The 14,181-nt window shown below is 41.0% G+C and overlaps 1 protein-coding gene across 1 annotated transcript; it reads right to left on the reverse strand.

The window, feature by feature from the left end:
• Window positions 1–253: 253 nt before the first annotated feature.
• mrc1a (mannose receptor, C type 1a) lies at window positions 254–13,688 on the reverse strand. The gene is made up of 30 exons (XM_029458111.1): window positions 13,537–13,688; window positions 13,048–13,449; window positions 12,179–12,355; window positions 11,539–11,694; window positions 11,344–11,457; window positions 11,041–11,181; window positions 10,765–10,947; window positions 10,116–10,273; window positions 9,907–10,023; window positions 9,692–9,807; window positions 9,362–9,510; window positions 8,761–8,960; window positions 8,553–8,668; window positions 8,379–8,457; window positions 8,140–8,284; window positions 8,000–8,038; window positions 7,589–7,752; window positions 7,379–7,443; window positions 7,162–7,262; window positions 6,912–7,051; window positions 6,589–6,697; window positions 6,358–6,497; window positions 6,014–6,119; window positions 4,747–4,985; window positions 4,489–4,654; window positions 4,245–4,397; window positions 4,049–4,165; window positions 1,123–1,281; window positions 1,009–1,041; window positions 254–923 (listed from the first exon to the last, which is right to left on the reverse strand). The coding sequence occupies exons 1-30, from the start codon at window positions 13,604–13,606 to the stop codon at window positions 691–693; spliced, it is 4,287 nt and encodes a 1,428-aa protein (XP_029313971.1). The 5' UTR covers window positions 13,607–13,688; the 3' UTR covers window positions 254–690.
• Between the last annotated feature and the right edge of the window lie 493 nt (window positions 13,689–14,181).

The raw sequence follows: 14,181 nt of genomic DNA on the forward strand, positions 1-14,181 counted from the left end.
GTTCTAATTATCTTTCTTCTATGTAAAAAGTAATCTTTACAACTGTATATTTTCACTAGCATAAATCTTTTGCTTTTGTTCACGTTAAACGGGTCTTGGGTGTTAAATAAAGCAGCAATGACACGGGTGGATATCCTGTTTCTCCAAACAACAATTTCCCAAACTCACAGTTCACAGTTCTCTGCAATTCGTGATTCAACATCGTCTCAATCTTTTTGGTCTATCAGAAGAAAAAGGTGCAAAGAAACAGACAAATGATTCAGTTTTGTTTATTTAATTTGTTTTATCGAGCATCTATTTACAAACCAGAAATACAATGATGAGCAGATTATGGAGAATAATAACAAGCCACCCAGTTAATTGCACATCTTGAACTGGTCTAGAAATGTTCTTGATTATCTTGTTTGGTAAAAGTAAAAAATAAACTGTACATATTTCACAAATCGCATAATCATGTAAAATGTGCTATAGATTGTCCACTTATATTATCTTTTCCCTAATCCCCTTATTGCAGCGCCAGTGCTTGTATGAATTATTAGATAATAATTCTGAATTATCAGCATTGATCCAGTGATTAAATGGGAAAACACAACAGGGTTTGTTTGAGATTCAGTTCCCAGTAAAGTGGTGCAAAATAAAGTATGAAATTATATAATGTTCATAGTGCTGATTACCACTGATCATGTCTTTCTATGCTTGTTCATTCTGCTCTATGTTGGCCACCAGACCCTTGGTGTCTACAAGGGCTCGGATTGGATTGTTGAAGTATAACTTGTTGTCAAAGGTACTTTCTCCCAAGTCAGGCATGGGTATCCGTTTACGGAAGAACAGGAAGGCACCGAGTCCAAATACGGCGATTACAACGAGCACTACAGCAACAGTGATGCCAGCAGACCCATGAGAAACTTCCTCAATGATGTGGGCTGCGGAGGCAAAACACATAGAAATGTTAACTTTAGTTTGAAACCTCATATTCAATATGCATATATCTTAGGTAAAATAACTTACCAACAGATGGTGGCTTTTGTGTAGGTGTAATAACTGAAAAAAGAGAATAAATACTCATTGCAAGTGACTGATTATGGGTCAAATTAAAACTACTGTACATGAAGTTAAATGTACCTTTGGCTGTTTTGCAGATGTACGACTTGTATCTGGTGCAGCTCTCTGTACTCCACTGACCACTGTGAGAATCGATGTTCACACATGAGTCTAACTTTGGCATTTTTGTTTTCCAGTTGACGTAGTCCACAGCACTGTTATCGATCCACATCCACTCACCTGAAACAAGGAAACTTGGTACTTTAATGACCAAACCCGCACTCTCAGAAACAGTCAACTTTAGCTGTGTCTGTCGGATTATTTTGCTGGAAGTAGACATCAGAAGATGGGTACACTGTGGTCATAAAGGGATGGACATGGTCAGCAACAATACTCAGGTAGGCTGTGGCGTTTAAACGACGCTCAATTGGTACTAAGGGGCCCAAAGTATGCCAAGAAAATATCCCCCACACCATTACACCACCACCAGCCTGAACCATTGATACAAGGCAGGATGGAGCTATGCTTTCATGTTGTTTGCACCAAATTCCGACCCTACCGTCCGAATGTCGCAGCAGAGATCGAGACTCATCAGACCAGGCAACATTTTTCCGATCTTCTATTGTCCAATTTTGGTGAGCCCGTGTGAATTGTAGCCTCAGTTTCCTGTTGTTAGCTGACAGGAGTGGCACCCGGTGTGGTCTTCTGCTGCTGGAACCCATCTGCTTCAAGGTTTGACGTGTTGTCCGTTCAGAGATGGTCTTCTGCATTCCTTGGTTGTAACAAGTGGTTATTTGAGTTCCTGTTTCCTTTCTATCATCTTGAACCAGTCTGGCCATTCTCCTCTGACCTCTGGCATCAACAAGGCATTTTCGCCCAGAGAACTGCCGCTCACTGGATGTTTTCTCTTTTTCGGACCGTTTTCTGTAAACCCTAGAGATGGTTGTGCGTGAAAATCCCTGAAGATCAACAGTTTCTGAAATACTCAGACCAGCCCGTCTGGCACCAACAACCATGCCATGTTCAAAGTCCCTTAAATCACTTTCCTTCCCCATTCTGATGCTCTGTTTGAACTTCACCAGGTCGTCTTGACCAAGTCTATATTCCTTAATGCATTGAGTTGCTGCCATGTGATTTGCTGATTAGATATTTGCATTAACGAGCAGTTGAACAGCTGTAGCTAATAAAGTGGCCAGTGAGTGTATTTAACTCGTCTCCCTGGTTGCTACTCTACAGTATTTCTTAACCTAAAGAAAGATGCTAGCCAGAAATTACATTTATCCTAGCTCAATGTGTCAAACGTGAACCAAATTAATTAATTTACCATCAGTCGTATTTTTTTCTATATAGATGTTACTTTTTATTGGTTTATTGACTTTCTATTATTACTTTACTTTCTATACTACAAAGTAGTAGCATACTTGTAGTTTAATTGACCATTCGCTAAGCCCTGCCCCTTTGTTGTTAGCAACTGTCAAGCTGATGGAGCTAGCATGGAGCCCACAGCATACCTGTCAACCCTCCCGTTTTTCCCGTAATTATCCCATATTTTTAACCTTTCAAAAATAAAAATAGGCCTAATTTTAAAAAGTGTACATGGTAAAGTGGCAGTATCATGTTTAACTTTAGCTGAAAAATGTTATCCGCCAGTAAAAACAGAGAAGAAGAAATCAATAACACAGAAGGAGAAGATGAAAAAATATGGATGAGTCACAGTGAACGGGAGATAGATGGAGACGCGTTGTACCTGCCAAAAAAGTTAAAACTTTATGTAAGTACCTGCCAAATGGGAGGAAACCTTCCCTTATTTAATAAAAAGCAGAGTCGGGCAAACTCATGCTTTTTGTAAAGTGTGCCATTCAGATGTTAGCATCGCACACGGTGGAAAAAGCGATGTTCGCCAGCATGAACAATCGTCCAAGCACAAGCACGCCCAAGAGGCACAAACACATACACTGTCAATGACTTCATGTGTGACAAGAACTGTTGACCAAGTGACCAAAGCTGAGGGAAAGATGTCGATGCTTTGCGCCAAAGATAATGTAGCCTTCAGCTTCTGCGATGATTTCAGTCGCAGTGTAGCAGACAAGTTTCCCGACTCTGCCATCGACAGGAAGTCCTCGTCGGGGGAAACAAAAGCCACACAACTCATCCATCATCAAATAAATTGATGATAATAACTAATAAAGAAAATACATACATCTTATAAACATGTCTGTACAAGTAATAGATACTTTAAATAAACATGTATTTCCTGAATGTATATAGGCCTACACGTCCTTTATGTGTTTACATTTACATTATATGGGCTGGGTGGCTGAGAGCTGTTAAGATATGGAGTCCGCCAGAAAATTTCCCTTATTTTGAAATTCCAATGTTGACAGTTATGGCCCACAGTCACTATCTGAACTCAGACAAAAGGGTGTACAATATGCGTTTGAAGTGTATATCCAGGATGTCAAACTGACTCCGCAGTGAAAAAAGGTTAAAAAGATAAAGATAGAAGCTAAAGCCTAAGTTACAGATCACCTCAAACCACGATGCCTTCAAATGTAATTAAGGAGCAACACTGTTCTGTTCCGGTAAAGCAGGGTGGGTCTTTTTTCACCGTTACAATCATTAAAAAGCAAAAGCAGCATGTGTATACATTCAGTATACCTTCAGTAGCATAGAATAATGTGCTCTACTCTGCTAATGTTAGTTCTACAGTTCTACACCTTAATACTACAGGTTTTTTTAGGTAGAGACAAAACATTTTCAAATTGTATATGTCCTTCAAACCTCTCCAGGTAACGAGTATCACTATCATTTTGAAATATACGAAACAAGCCTTAAAATTAAGAAAATCTGAAAGGAGTGCATGAGAGTCTGTGGGACAGGATCCGACAGTTGTCGGACTATGGTAGGAGCTGGTCTGCGTTCGAGGGGCGGGACCTAGTGAAGGTTTGAATGGGACAGTGCTCAACATCTTTATATGTTGGAAAAAGGCATTGCAAGACATGCTCACCTTCATGAGTCTTGATGAGGCCGATCCAGAAGGACGTGGCACCGTCCTGCATAAGTTCCAGGTTTTGTTGTAGGAATAGATTCTCCTGAGGGTCCTCAATACTCATCAGAGAAGCACCTGATGAACAATAGCATATCGTCAAGATTGTTAACACATATAAGTTGTAATTTATTAGAGAAGATTCTTCATAACATACCCATTTTCAGACATTCAACTGAGGCATGGGGCCAGCTGCCCACCAATGATTTGATGAAGGAATAACAATGGCCTCTGAAAGGTGTCCAGGATATTTGTCTCTTTGATTCTGGACAGTTGCCGGGGAGTTGTGGGGGATCAGTCGCTGCTATGTCTGAAAAAGAGACAGGAGTTTGGATTGCTAAGCATGCGTTTGGTTGTGTACCGTAAATATTGCAAGAGAACTAACAGGGGTATTGTCTGACCTGGTGACCTCTTGCAAATCGAATAGTAGGTATTGTTACATGGTGCAGTCTTCCATGTATTGTCCACGTCCATATACACGCAGGCAAAGTTGTCTTTAGGCTCATTTTTGCCCCATTTGGTATATAACAACCGCCAGTTATCGGCCCACTTGAACCGGCCATGAATCTGAGAAAATAAATCATTATTTGAATTAGTGAAAGTTTGCACAGAGCTAAAAGGTCTCGTTTTATTAGTGGTATTCAATAACCGTTCGAGACCTTTTCCACATTGCTGTTGAGGCCGATCCACACAGGCTCTTTGAGCTTGGAAATCTGCAAGATCATATATGCCTGGGTGACAGGGTTTAAGATACTGGCCAGATCTGCATCATCTGCCTGGCACTGCCTCCTTGCCTCATCCCATTTCATCTTCTGGGTGACCATTTTGTAGGAGTCATTGCCAAGTTTGTAGAAAGCCTTTGGTAACACGGTTGTGGGCGGGACTACGATCTGAGAATCTTTGTAAACGAGAAACATCATGAAAAAAACCCCGTCCAGCTGAAAAAGCTCTAGTACACAATTTTAAATTGATGATATCCCCAGTTAGCATTTACACAATGCTTGACAATCAATTATATGTTATTACTAGGGCTGTCAAATTAGTGCGTTAATTCAGATTAATTAATCACAGAAAAAATAACACGGCAAAATAATTAACGCGGATTAATCGCGCTCTTAGAAGCCCCTTGACTCTTTACGTCAACCGACGCGGCGCGGCCACAGCAGCCTCAGTCAACATGATGAAGCGGATGAGAAAACGTTACTTGGCCCAGTGAATGGAAAGTTTACATTTAATAAACTCCCGGATGTAACTGTTGATGCTCCGTTCTGTGAGATTCCTGCAGCAAAGAATGTTCGAACCATCGAGAACTTCAATCTGAAATATCACCTCAACGCAAAGCACTTAGCAGCTAGCTCCGAGCTAGCTAGCACCGCCGCTGATGCTAAAGTGAGCGACCCGTCTCGTCATCTCTCGATCAGGCGTTCAGACGCAGAATGAGTCGATCTACCTGAGACAGATTAACAACTCCATCAGGAAATGTATTGCAATGGACTGCAGGTGGTAGAGGACAGGGGGCTAACGGAGGCTTTACAGAAAGCGTCAAATGACAAAACTTTTAAGCCGCCACAAGATATCATTTATTGTGCAATGAATGCACTTTATGTCAAACTGATGGTCTGTGTTGTCCAAGATAAATGTGGAAAACAAGATATTGGAGAAATACTATTGATATAAAAGACATGTTGACCTTTAAGTTTATAATGCTACTCATTGATTCACTCATCTTGCAAAACCATTTGAATATTTTGAAATGCTTCTCACAGCAAATATTGATATATGCGATTAATTTAGATTAATTAATCACAAAGCATGTAATTAATTAGATACATATTTTAATCGCTTGACAGCCCTAGTTATTACTTATTACTTATTAGTTGTTCTAATTAACTCATGATAATGTGGCTTTGCTAACATTTTACTCACCCAAGTTTCTTTTACAGATGAAGCCTAGGGACGTCGCACAGTTTATCTCCTTCCAGAGTCCTTTCATTCTGGGTTCGCTGGCGATCATAATCACACAGTCATATACCTATCAGGCAGAAACAGGAACATTAGTTTGGCATTTTTAATGTTTGAGGTCCGAATACACAAAGTTCATGGTATGGTGACAGGATGTCTAGTGAGAGAAGTAGTTTTGGGATTTTAGGTTGCATTCATGCTTATTTCACACTTTTGCAGACTGCAAGCATCACCTCCATAATCTAGAGCTCTTAACATAGCATATAAAGTATATATATATCCATATATTGATAATGTCTTTCAGGCACCGTTGATGGATATCCTTTTGCCCAGTTGGTGTATGAAACGCCTATGCCGTTCGTCCACAGAAAACGCATCTCCATGTTGACATCATTCATGCCGATCCAGAGGTCCTCATTGTAGTTCAGCATCTGTGTTGTCAGGAATGCTAGAAAGGAAGAAACAATTAATCTAAAACGCCCTAAAAATAGTCACTTATCATCGTCATTTTTACAGACAACCACAAAGAAAGCCCTCACCTTGCTCTCTAGCGTTGGTGATAGAAATCAGATTTCCTCCCTCGTTAATGCAGTGTGTCCTGGCGTCCTGCCAGTTCTTCTTTTCTTTCCCCACAACTATTTTATAGCACTGTGTAAACAAGATGAGTTTGCACAATGTGTTAGAATAACAAGCAAAGGGACAGTAGGTAACCAGTGTCCATTCGAGCTTCATGTCACAATACGGGAACACATTTTTCCAGAAAAGATTTTTGTACATTTAAATAATGGCTAATCTTTTTCTTCACCAAAGCATCTTATGCAGGTCATTGAAATCTGCGTTGTATGCAGTCGTATGTTATTACCTTTCCTTGGAAAGCTTGCCAGTCTGGTGCACATCCTCCCTTAGGAATAGTGGTTGGGGCCATTGTTGTATTGATAAAACTACTGCTTCTTTTGCAAATAGAAGGTAGCTTCACACCACAGTTAACATCATTCCAGTACCCTATATGTGCAGAGATTGAAGAGAACAATGACTAAATAATACAAATAAATGAATTATTAGGTTGGGTTAGCTAATATTTATGAAACATGGCAGTATTGAGTGTTACTCACCCATGCCCTTGTATATAGTCACACAGTTTTCATCATTATTAGCAAAGTTGGGCTCATTGTGTTCCCATGCTGTGTATGTTACAGGGGTGCCATCCAGCCAGCTGAACAAAGAAAGAAGATAATGAGGTGCGTCACTCATAAGAAAGAAATGTGTGGGAAGTACCCAGTATACCTACACTAGTAATGTCAATACACAAAGTACTGTAGTTTGATTTACCTGAAGGATTTATCCAAATTCACTGTCATGCCAATGTAGTACTGTCCTCTGTTAAGTGTTACTATCTTTTGGAACATAAAGAGAGACATTATTACATTAGGATTCAATAAAAAAACAATCGTTACACACAACATTTTCAGTACTTTTGCCACCACATTGGATCGTTTTCTTTGGTTAAGAAATACATGTTGTTCAATGATCATTTCTTGCCTGTTTCCAAAGGAACTTCCTCTCACTCTCCCCTGTGATGACCACAAGTTCACCAAAGCCCTTTTTGCAAAAGGCTCTAGCAGTTTCCATGTCTTGCTCTTCAGTGTTGATGAAATACTGTGTGTCATTGTAGATTAGCCAGCCATCTTCTGTAGTGTTGTACACTGTAAAAGGAACACAATCGTTATCAGATGTCCCACAGATTAAACATTTTTAGGGATTGATGGGAAACAAGGCTAATAATTGGGAAGATAGCCGTTGTTTGCCGCAACACCTGTTCTGGTGTGAATGCAGCATAGGAGTCTACTGCCATGCTAGTTCCATTCCATTAAATGCCAAAAAATGAAACAGAAAGATTTTAGGAAATGAAGCTGGGGCTAATTTTAGGGAGAGGCCACCGGTGAAACTTACCTTGTTTCACTATGAGAGGCTCAGGTTTGGGTTTCTCACCTGAAAGAACAAGAACCATGAAGGAAGATCTTAACAGCAGGACACAGCTCTGACATAACTACGACAAACTGCAGCTCCATGATGAGACCTGTCGGCGTTACCTTTGCGTATCTGGCAGATCCAGTTGTTGTTGGACTCGCAGTGAATATCGTTCCAGTGCTGTTTGTAGCGAGTTTGGATTTCTGCACAGTGTTCGTTGTCATTGTGGTTGTTTGGTTCCCCATAGTCCCAGTTCTCAAATTCGTACTAAGTAACAGTGTTTGGAAATACATGTTATTAGAACAGGGTTGAGAATAAGTCTGAGTAAGACTTTTGGTGACAACAATAAAGTGATACATACAGGCGACCCATCAGTCCATCCATAACCTGTATTGGTACCTCGGCTGAGGCCAATCCAGGCTGTGCTAGAGGAACGAAACCTTTACGACAGCAGAAAACAGGAGTATTGATTACTTGATTGGTTTAAATAGCATAATATCAATTCTGATTTATACGAGCAGTTAAGCTAACATACGGAGCGTTGTTCAAGTCCGCCATACTGTGTATGCTCATCAGCATCCCACCAATGGCCTTGCAGAAGTCCTGCGCTTCATTCCAATTCTTCTTAAGGCTCTCACTTTTTTTGTAAAGCTTTGAATGAGTGAAAAAGAAAATGCCTTGAGTTTTATGTACTTAAAATTGCTCCACTTTCACAGATTATTTCATGTTGTTTGTGCTCCTACTTTGTAGCAAACGCTCCTCCTGGCAGCGGGGATCCACCCAGACTCACAGCTCAGGGTGGGGGTGGTGGGTGGGACTGTTGTCACATGTACACCCACTGCTGGTTTCTTACAGATATACTTCTCCTTGTTGCTGCAGCTGACGACATCCCATAATCCAGCAAAAACCCCGGTTGTCATTGCAACACATCCTTGGTTTCTGTCTTTTATTAAAACACACCAAAGGAAATGGGAAAAATATAGATTGACTAAAATGTAAAGATCACAATCAATTATAACCATCAAGGAATGTTTTTGAGAAGATAATGAATGTGGGTGATGAAAGATAACAGAAGGGATATACAACAATAAATGACTAAGAGTCTACAGCCAATGCTGTGTCACAGAGGTGCTTTTCGAGCTAAATGCTAACATTAGCATGCTAACATGCTCGCAACAACAGTGCTAACATTTGCAGGTATTTAGTTATTAACCAAAGTTTTTGACAAATTCTAATTTTATGTCATGATGACGCTAGATGAACAGTATTTATAACTTGTTGCATCAGACAATATTGAAATGGTTAGGACACACAGATGTACGGCTAAAGAGAATTGTGCTGTACCTGGCATGCCCACATTGAAATGAGTGAATGTGACTTTTCTTCTGGTGGTCCACCTGAAAGTGTTTATGTCGGCTGTGTTCGATAAACCTGTCCAGAAATACTTCTCTGGTCTCAAGCCCACCAAACTGACCAAGAGGGCATTCTCATATCTGCATGACGACATGTGCAAGCAGAAAGGTTAGCAATAAAAAAAGTCATTTCAAAATAACACAGACAAACTATTCCTAGCTTTAAAATACTTTAAACTCATTACAGCATTCACCTCATGTGTTAACGACTGGGGGAAAATGGGGGGATTTTTACACAAACAAGACAAAATAAGAAATATACCTATCAGTCACATCCACCACGTGAGCGCCAGCCGCGGCGCATGCTTGCTTCGCCTCTTCAAAGGTTTTTTTCTCAGATCCAACATTATAACAATAGGAACCAAACCTGATTGAGCCCTTGAGAAGATAAAAAAACAAAAAAACAGTGAGACTAAATCTGATAAACATATTGTTTTATAATTAAACTCATTATTTAGAGGAAATGACATCACTCACAAGTTTGCATCCTGGGTTGGCGTCCTCTTGGGCGCCTTCAGCTGGTTTAATTGAGGCTTTCTTCTTACAGATGTATCCATACGTATTCTCACACATGTAGTCAGCCCACCTCCCGTCCTGCGTAGACCACATTCAGCAGATAAGACCAGCACCGCTCGTATTATCATTGCCTTCATCACATTTTGCATTTGAGCCGTTATGGGTGTTACCTTTCCTCTGATGAGCACACAGTCTTCCTGGAGGTTGGTGGCATGAGATGGCTCACCGGTCTGCCACTGGGTGAAGGTAACGTGGGAGTGATCAGACCATTCAAACAGCATCTGGTTCCTCTGATCATTCAGGCCAATCCAAAGCTCATCTGTCGGCACTGAGGGTTTTAAAAGTAGACGTTAATGTGGTGATGGAGTACAGTTTTTCACGTTTGATCTTCTTTATTTAGTTTTGACGTGGTTTAGATTAACAGTTGGACATTTTGGGAAATACGCTTGTTTGTTTTCTTGCAGAGAGTTAGAAAAGAGGATCAATACCACTCTCATGTCTGTACGATAAATACAAAGCTACAGCCAGCAGCCGATTAGCTTAGCTTAGCACAAAGCCTGGAAAAAGAGACAAACAGCTACTCTGTCTCTGTCCAAATGTTACAAAACTCCCCAACCAGCAGCTCACAGATAAACACAGTATATAACATCAGTTACATCTTTCTAAAAGCGTCACGTCGGGGTGTTACTGGTGGTGATGTGCCGCACTATTCATAAGCGAATAAGCATATTCACCAAAATGTTGAATTATTACATAATATAATTAAAAAGCTCTTTATTATCAAAGGTTTCCAAAAATCATTACTTATTTCACACTTACAGTATCCAGATTGAGAGATGACGAAGCTCTGCTCTTCTATATTGTGTATGCTGGCCAAATCTCCTCCCTCTTTGTGACACGCAGCCAGAGCGTCCCTCCACATCTTTTTACTCCTCTGCAGGTAGTAACAGTTACCTGCATATGGGACCCAGTGACTGGGGCAGAAGCTGGGCTGCTCTTTGTCTGTGGATAGAGAGCAAAAGAGGTGAGAACTATGAAGACTCCTTCTAATAACAGGCCAGATTCTGATCAACTGGAATTATGATATAATTTTACTTGGTGGTGGAGGCGGACTGGTCGAGCTTCCTTTGCGACACATGTAACCGAGTTTCTTGGTGCAGGTGCTGCTCTCCCATTTTGAGGATTTTCCAGCATTTAAAGTTGCACAGGTGAGCCCGGGCTCTGACGAGGGATGACCTTTTGGAAACATCAATCCATGTGTTTTTTTTATATAAAAAATCATCTATAATTCACTGCAGCATTTGTAACATCTACTCATTTAAGAAGCTTACTGTTGCTATCATGCAAATCAAACCATAACGTCCTGCTTCTGTCACAGTACACTATGTCTTCACTAACCTGGAGCCCAGTTTAAATATCTGAAAGGGTTTCCGTTGCTCCACTGCCATCCACTCTCAAAATCCAAGCTGTTCAGTCCAATCCATAGAGACGTTTCCAAATGATTTGTCAACCCTGCGTCAACCCAGACATTATAATGCAATTAAAGTTTAATGATATAACATTGTGTAGTATGATACAAGGCTGACTCTGTACCTGAAATGTACGACTGCTCATGCAGCTCTACAATGCTGAGGAGGTCGGCTCCCTGCTGCTGGCAGCTCTTCCTGGCTTGATGCCACGTCAACACTGACTGTAGGTTCCTCTGATACTGAACTCCTGTGACTGGATCAGCGTCCCAACCTTTGGATGCTGCATTATAGTCGAGACACAAATGAACAAACTGAGAGAAATTATTTACTTCTTGAAGTAGTGTAATACCTGTTGACCTTTAAGTACAATAAGTGTCTCAAAACAGATGATTTAGAAAGATCTTCTACGCCCCTGTCTGGGACTGCGTTGTGCTTCATAAAAAACAATAGTAAAAGTGAGCTCGCTCTCTTTTTCTGTCCCTTTCCTGCCACAGCTTTAGAGCAGCGTGAGGGGAAAGGTGGGACTGTGAGAAGAGGAAAACGACGACAGTGCTGCGTTGACAACTCATGAGAGGAAGTGGTAGTGTTGTTCGTTTGGGGGAGAGGAGGGGGTCAGAAACCAGACCCGTCCACATTGACCTCTTCAATAATACCACTTTTTCAATACAGACAAACAGGATAGTTCTGGATGCTTTGATGAAGAGAATTCTTCATAAAGTTGTTCAACACGGGCTCTTCGGGACTGCTGATTAGAGGTTTCTTACCTTCGTTGGGACAAAAGCCCCACTTCTTCTGACTGTTGTAATCTCTCTCCGTTGCGCACCACAGCTGTCCATCTGAGGAGCGACCGTCCTTTGTGCATTCAGCGAACCACTTCTGCTCATACTTAAATGGGAACTGACAGGGGAGTCCAAAGCCATTGCCCCCTATTGTGAAAACCTCTGAGGAGACACAAATCACACATATTTGTTTAGCAAAATGCAAATCTACATATACACATGGCCAAGTATGTTGACACTTGATCAATACACCGAAATGTGATTGTTGACGAGGGGCATTTTTATTTGTTTTGAGATATTCAGCCATAAGAGTATTAGCAAGGTTGTCCACTGATGTTGGGCTCGCGGTTGCAGAAATGTAGAAGCACGATGTCATCGATCATTGTATTCACTACCATTGTGTGCAGAGTAGTCAACATACTTGTGGCTTTATGAAAATGTCTAGTGTACAATTTATGATGTATTTTCTATGATTAACATGAACTAGTTTTACTAATTGGCTGCCCATCTTCCCACACTGCCGCTCTTCACGTAGGCGCTGGTTCAACTACCTTCATGTACACACAGACTTATTTTAGTTGAGTCACATACATGGTTCAAATCTGACAGTTTGTACCTGGGTGCTACAAGGAGGGTATTCAGCCTCAAGGACTCACTCCTCAGTTTTAACACCAACATGCGTTTGTGGTTAAAGGTCATTATAATGAAATGCTTTACTTCTGAACTAAACAAAACTGAATCAATATTAACTTTGAATTGATTTTAAAACAGTGGTAAAAGAAAAAGAGTACAAACAGAGTTGTTAGCAAGTCCATCACTTTCATATAAATCGATTGTTTCCTCATAATTCCTACCTTGAAACCCTTTTGAACAAAGGTCACCCCGGGTGCCGTATATCTTCCAGCGACTCCAGAGCCCTGAGCCTTTGTAGACCATCAGGTTCCTCTCATTACGGTTTCCCCAGTTTAAGTGCAGGTCCTCGTTTATTAGACCGAAGAGGGTCTCATTCTTGCACTGCCAGTGTTGTAGGGCACTGTTCTCATCACATTCAAAAAACACCACCTTCACCCAGTCTTTAATCTCTGTGGCCGCCAGACAGAGCTTGAGGGACAGACTGAGGATGCGCGATTCTGAGGCCCAACGAAACTGCTGCTCTTTGGCGTGAGGATCACAGGCGGCCACCGTTATGGAGGTGGCGCTCTCCGCCTTTATGCACTTGTTGTGGTCCTCGTTGAAGATCAGGAAGGAGCCACTGTCTGGAACAAAACAGAACGGCTTCAGCAAATGAATTTACAATCCTATTACTCCAAGTTGAACAGATAGAAAGTGTCAGGGTTACGTACCTATGTTTGCAGTGATGCGGAGGACTTGCAGGAGACAGAGGACCACAGCAACATTTAAACTGGCTGACATTATTCTTAGTTTGCTCTCAGTGGTGGATGAGGCTGTAGGAGTTTTCCAGTGATGAGAGAAGAGGTCTGGTGTGTGAAGGTGTGTGCCATGAAGCAACAAGTCACAGAGACATGGTGTTTTCCCCCCTTAATCACACTGATGGGTATCCTGTCACATGGGTAGCAATTTCCATGAGCTTCCACAGAATTTTTTTTTAGAAGAAGGCAGGAAGTGGGAAGCAAGCAATCTCTTGAACAAGAAACAGAAAGTCACCACTGATCGCTTCAAGAAAACTCATCGTCAAATTATTCTATTTTTAATAAATCAAAAGAAGAAACCGGATGATGGATTTTGGGAATTAATTGATCCAATGCAGGCTTTTCTAAAGTTCAATATATTGCCTTTAACTTAGATTTTTGATATTTTATAAATAGTTCTTCATTCTGTGCTAAATCTGTGCCAGAGAGCAGGTGTCATTCAGAAAGAGTAGCTTTCAAAAAGATTAATATCTGATCAGGAATGTGCCAGCTTCACAATTTTACTGCACCAGAGTAAACAAGGATTACATTAGGTTTGCAGCACTTTGCTGATGTGAG

Source organism: Cottoperca gobio, chromosome 20 (genome assembly GCF_900634415.1).
Source record: "Cottoperca gobio chromosome 20, fCotGob3.1, whole genome shotgun sequence".
Taxonomy (NCBI): Eukaryota; Metazoa; Chordata; class Actinopteri; order Perciformes; family Bovichtidae; genus Cottoperca; species Cottoperca gobio.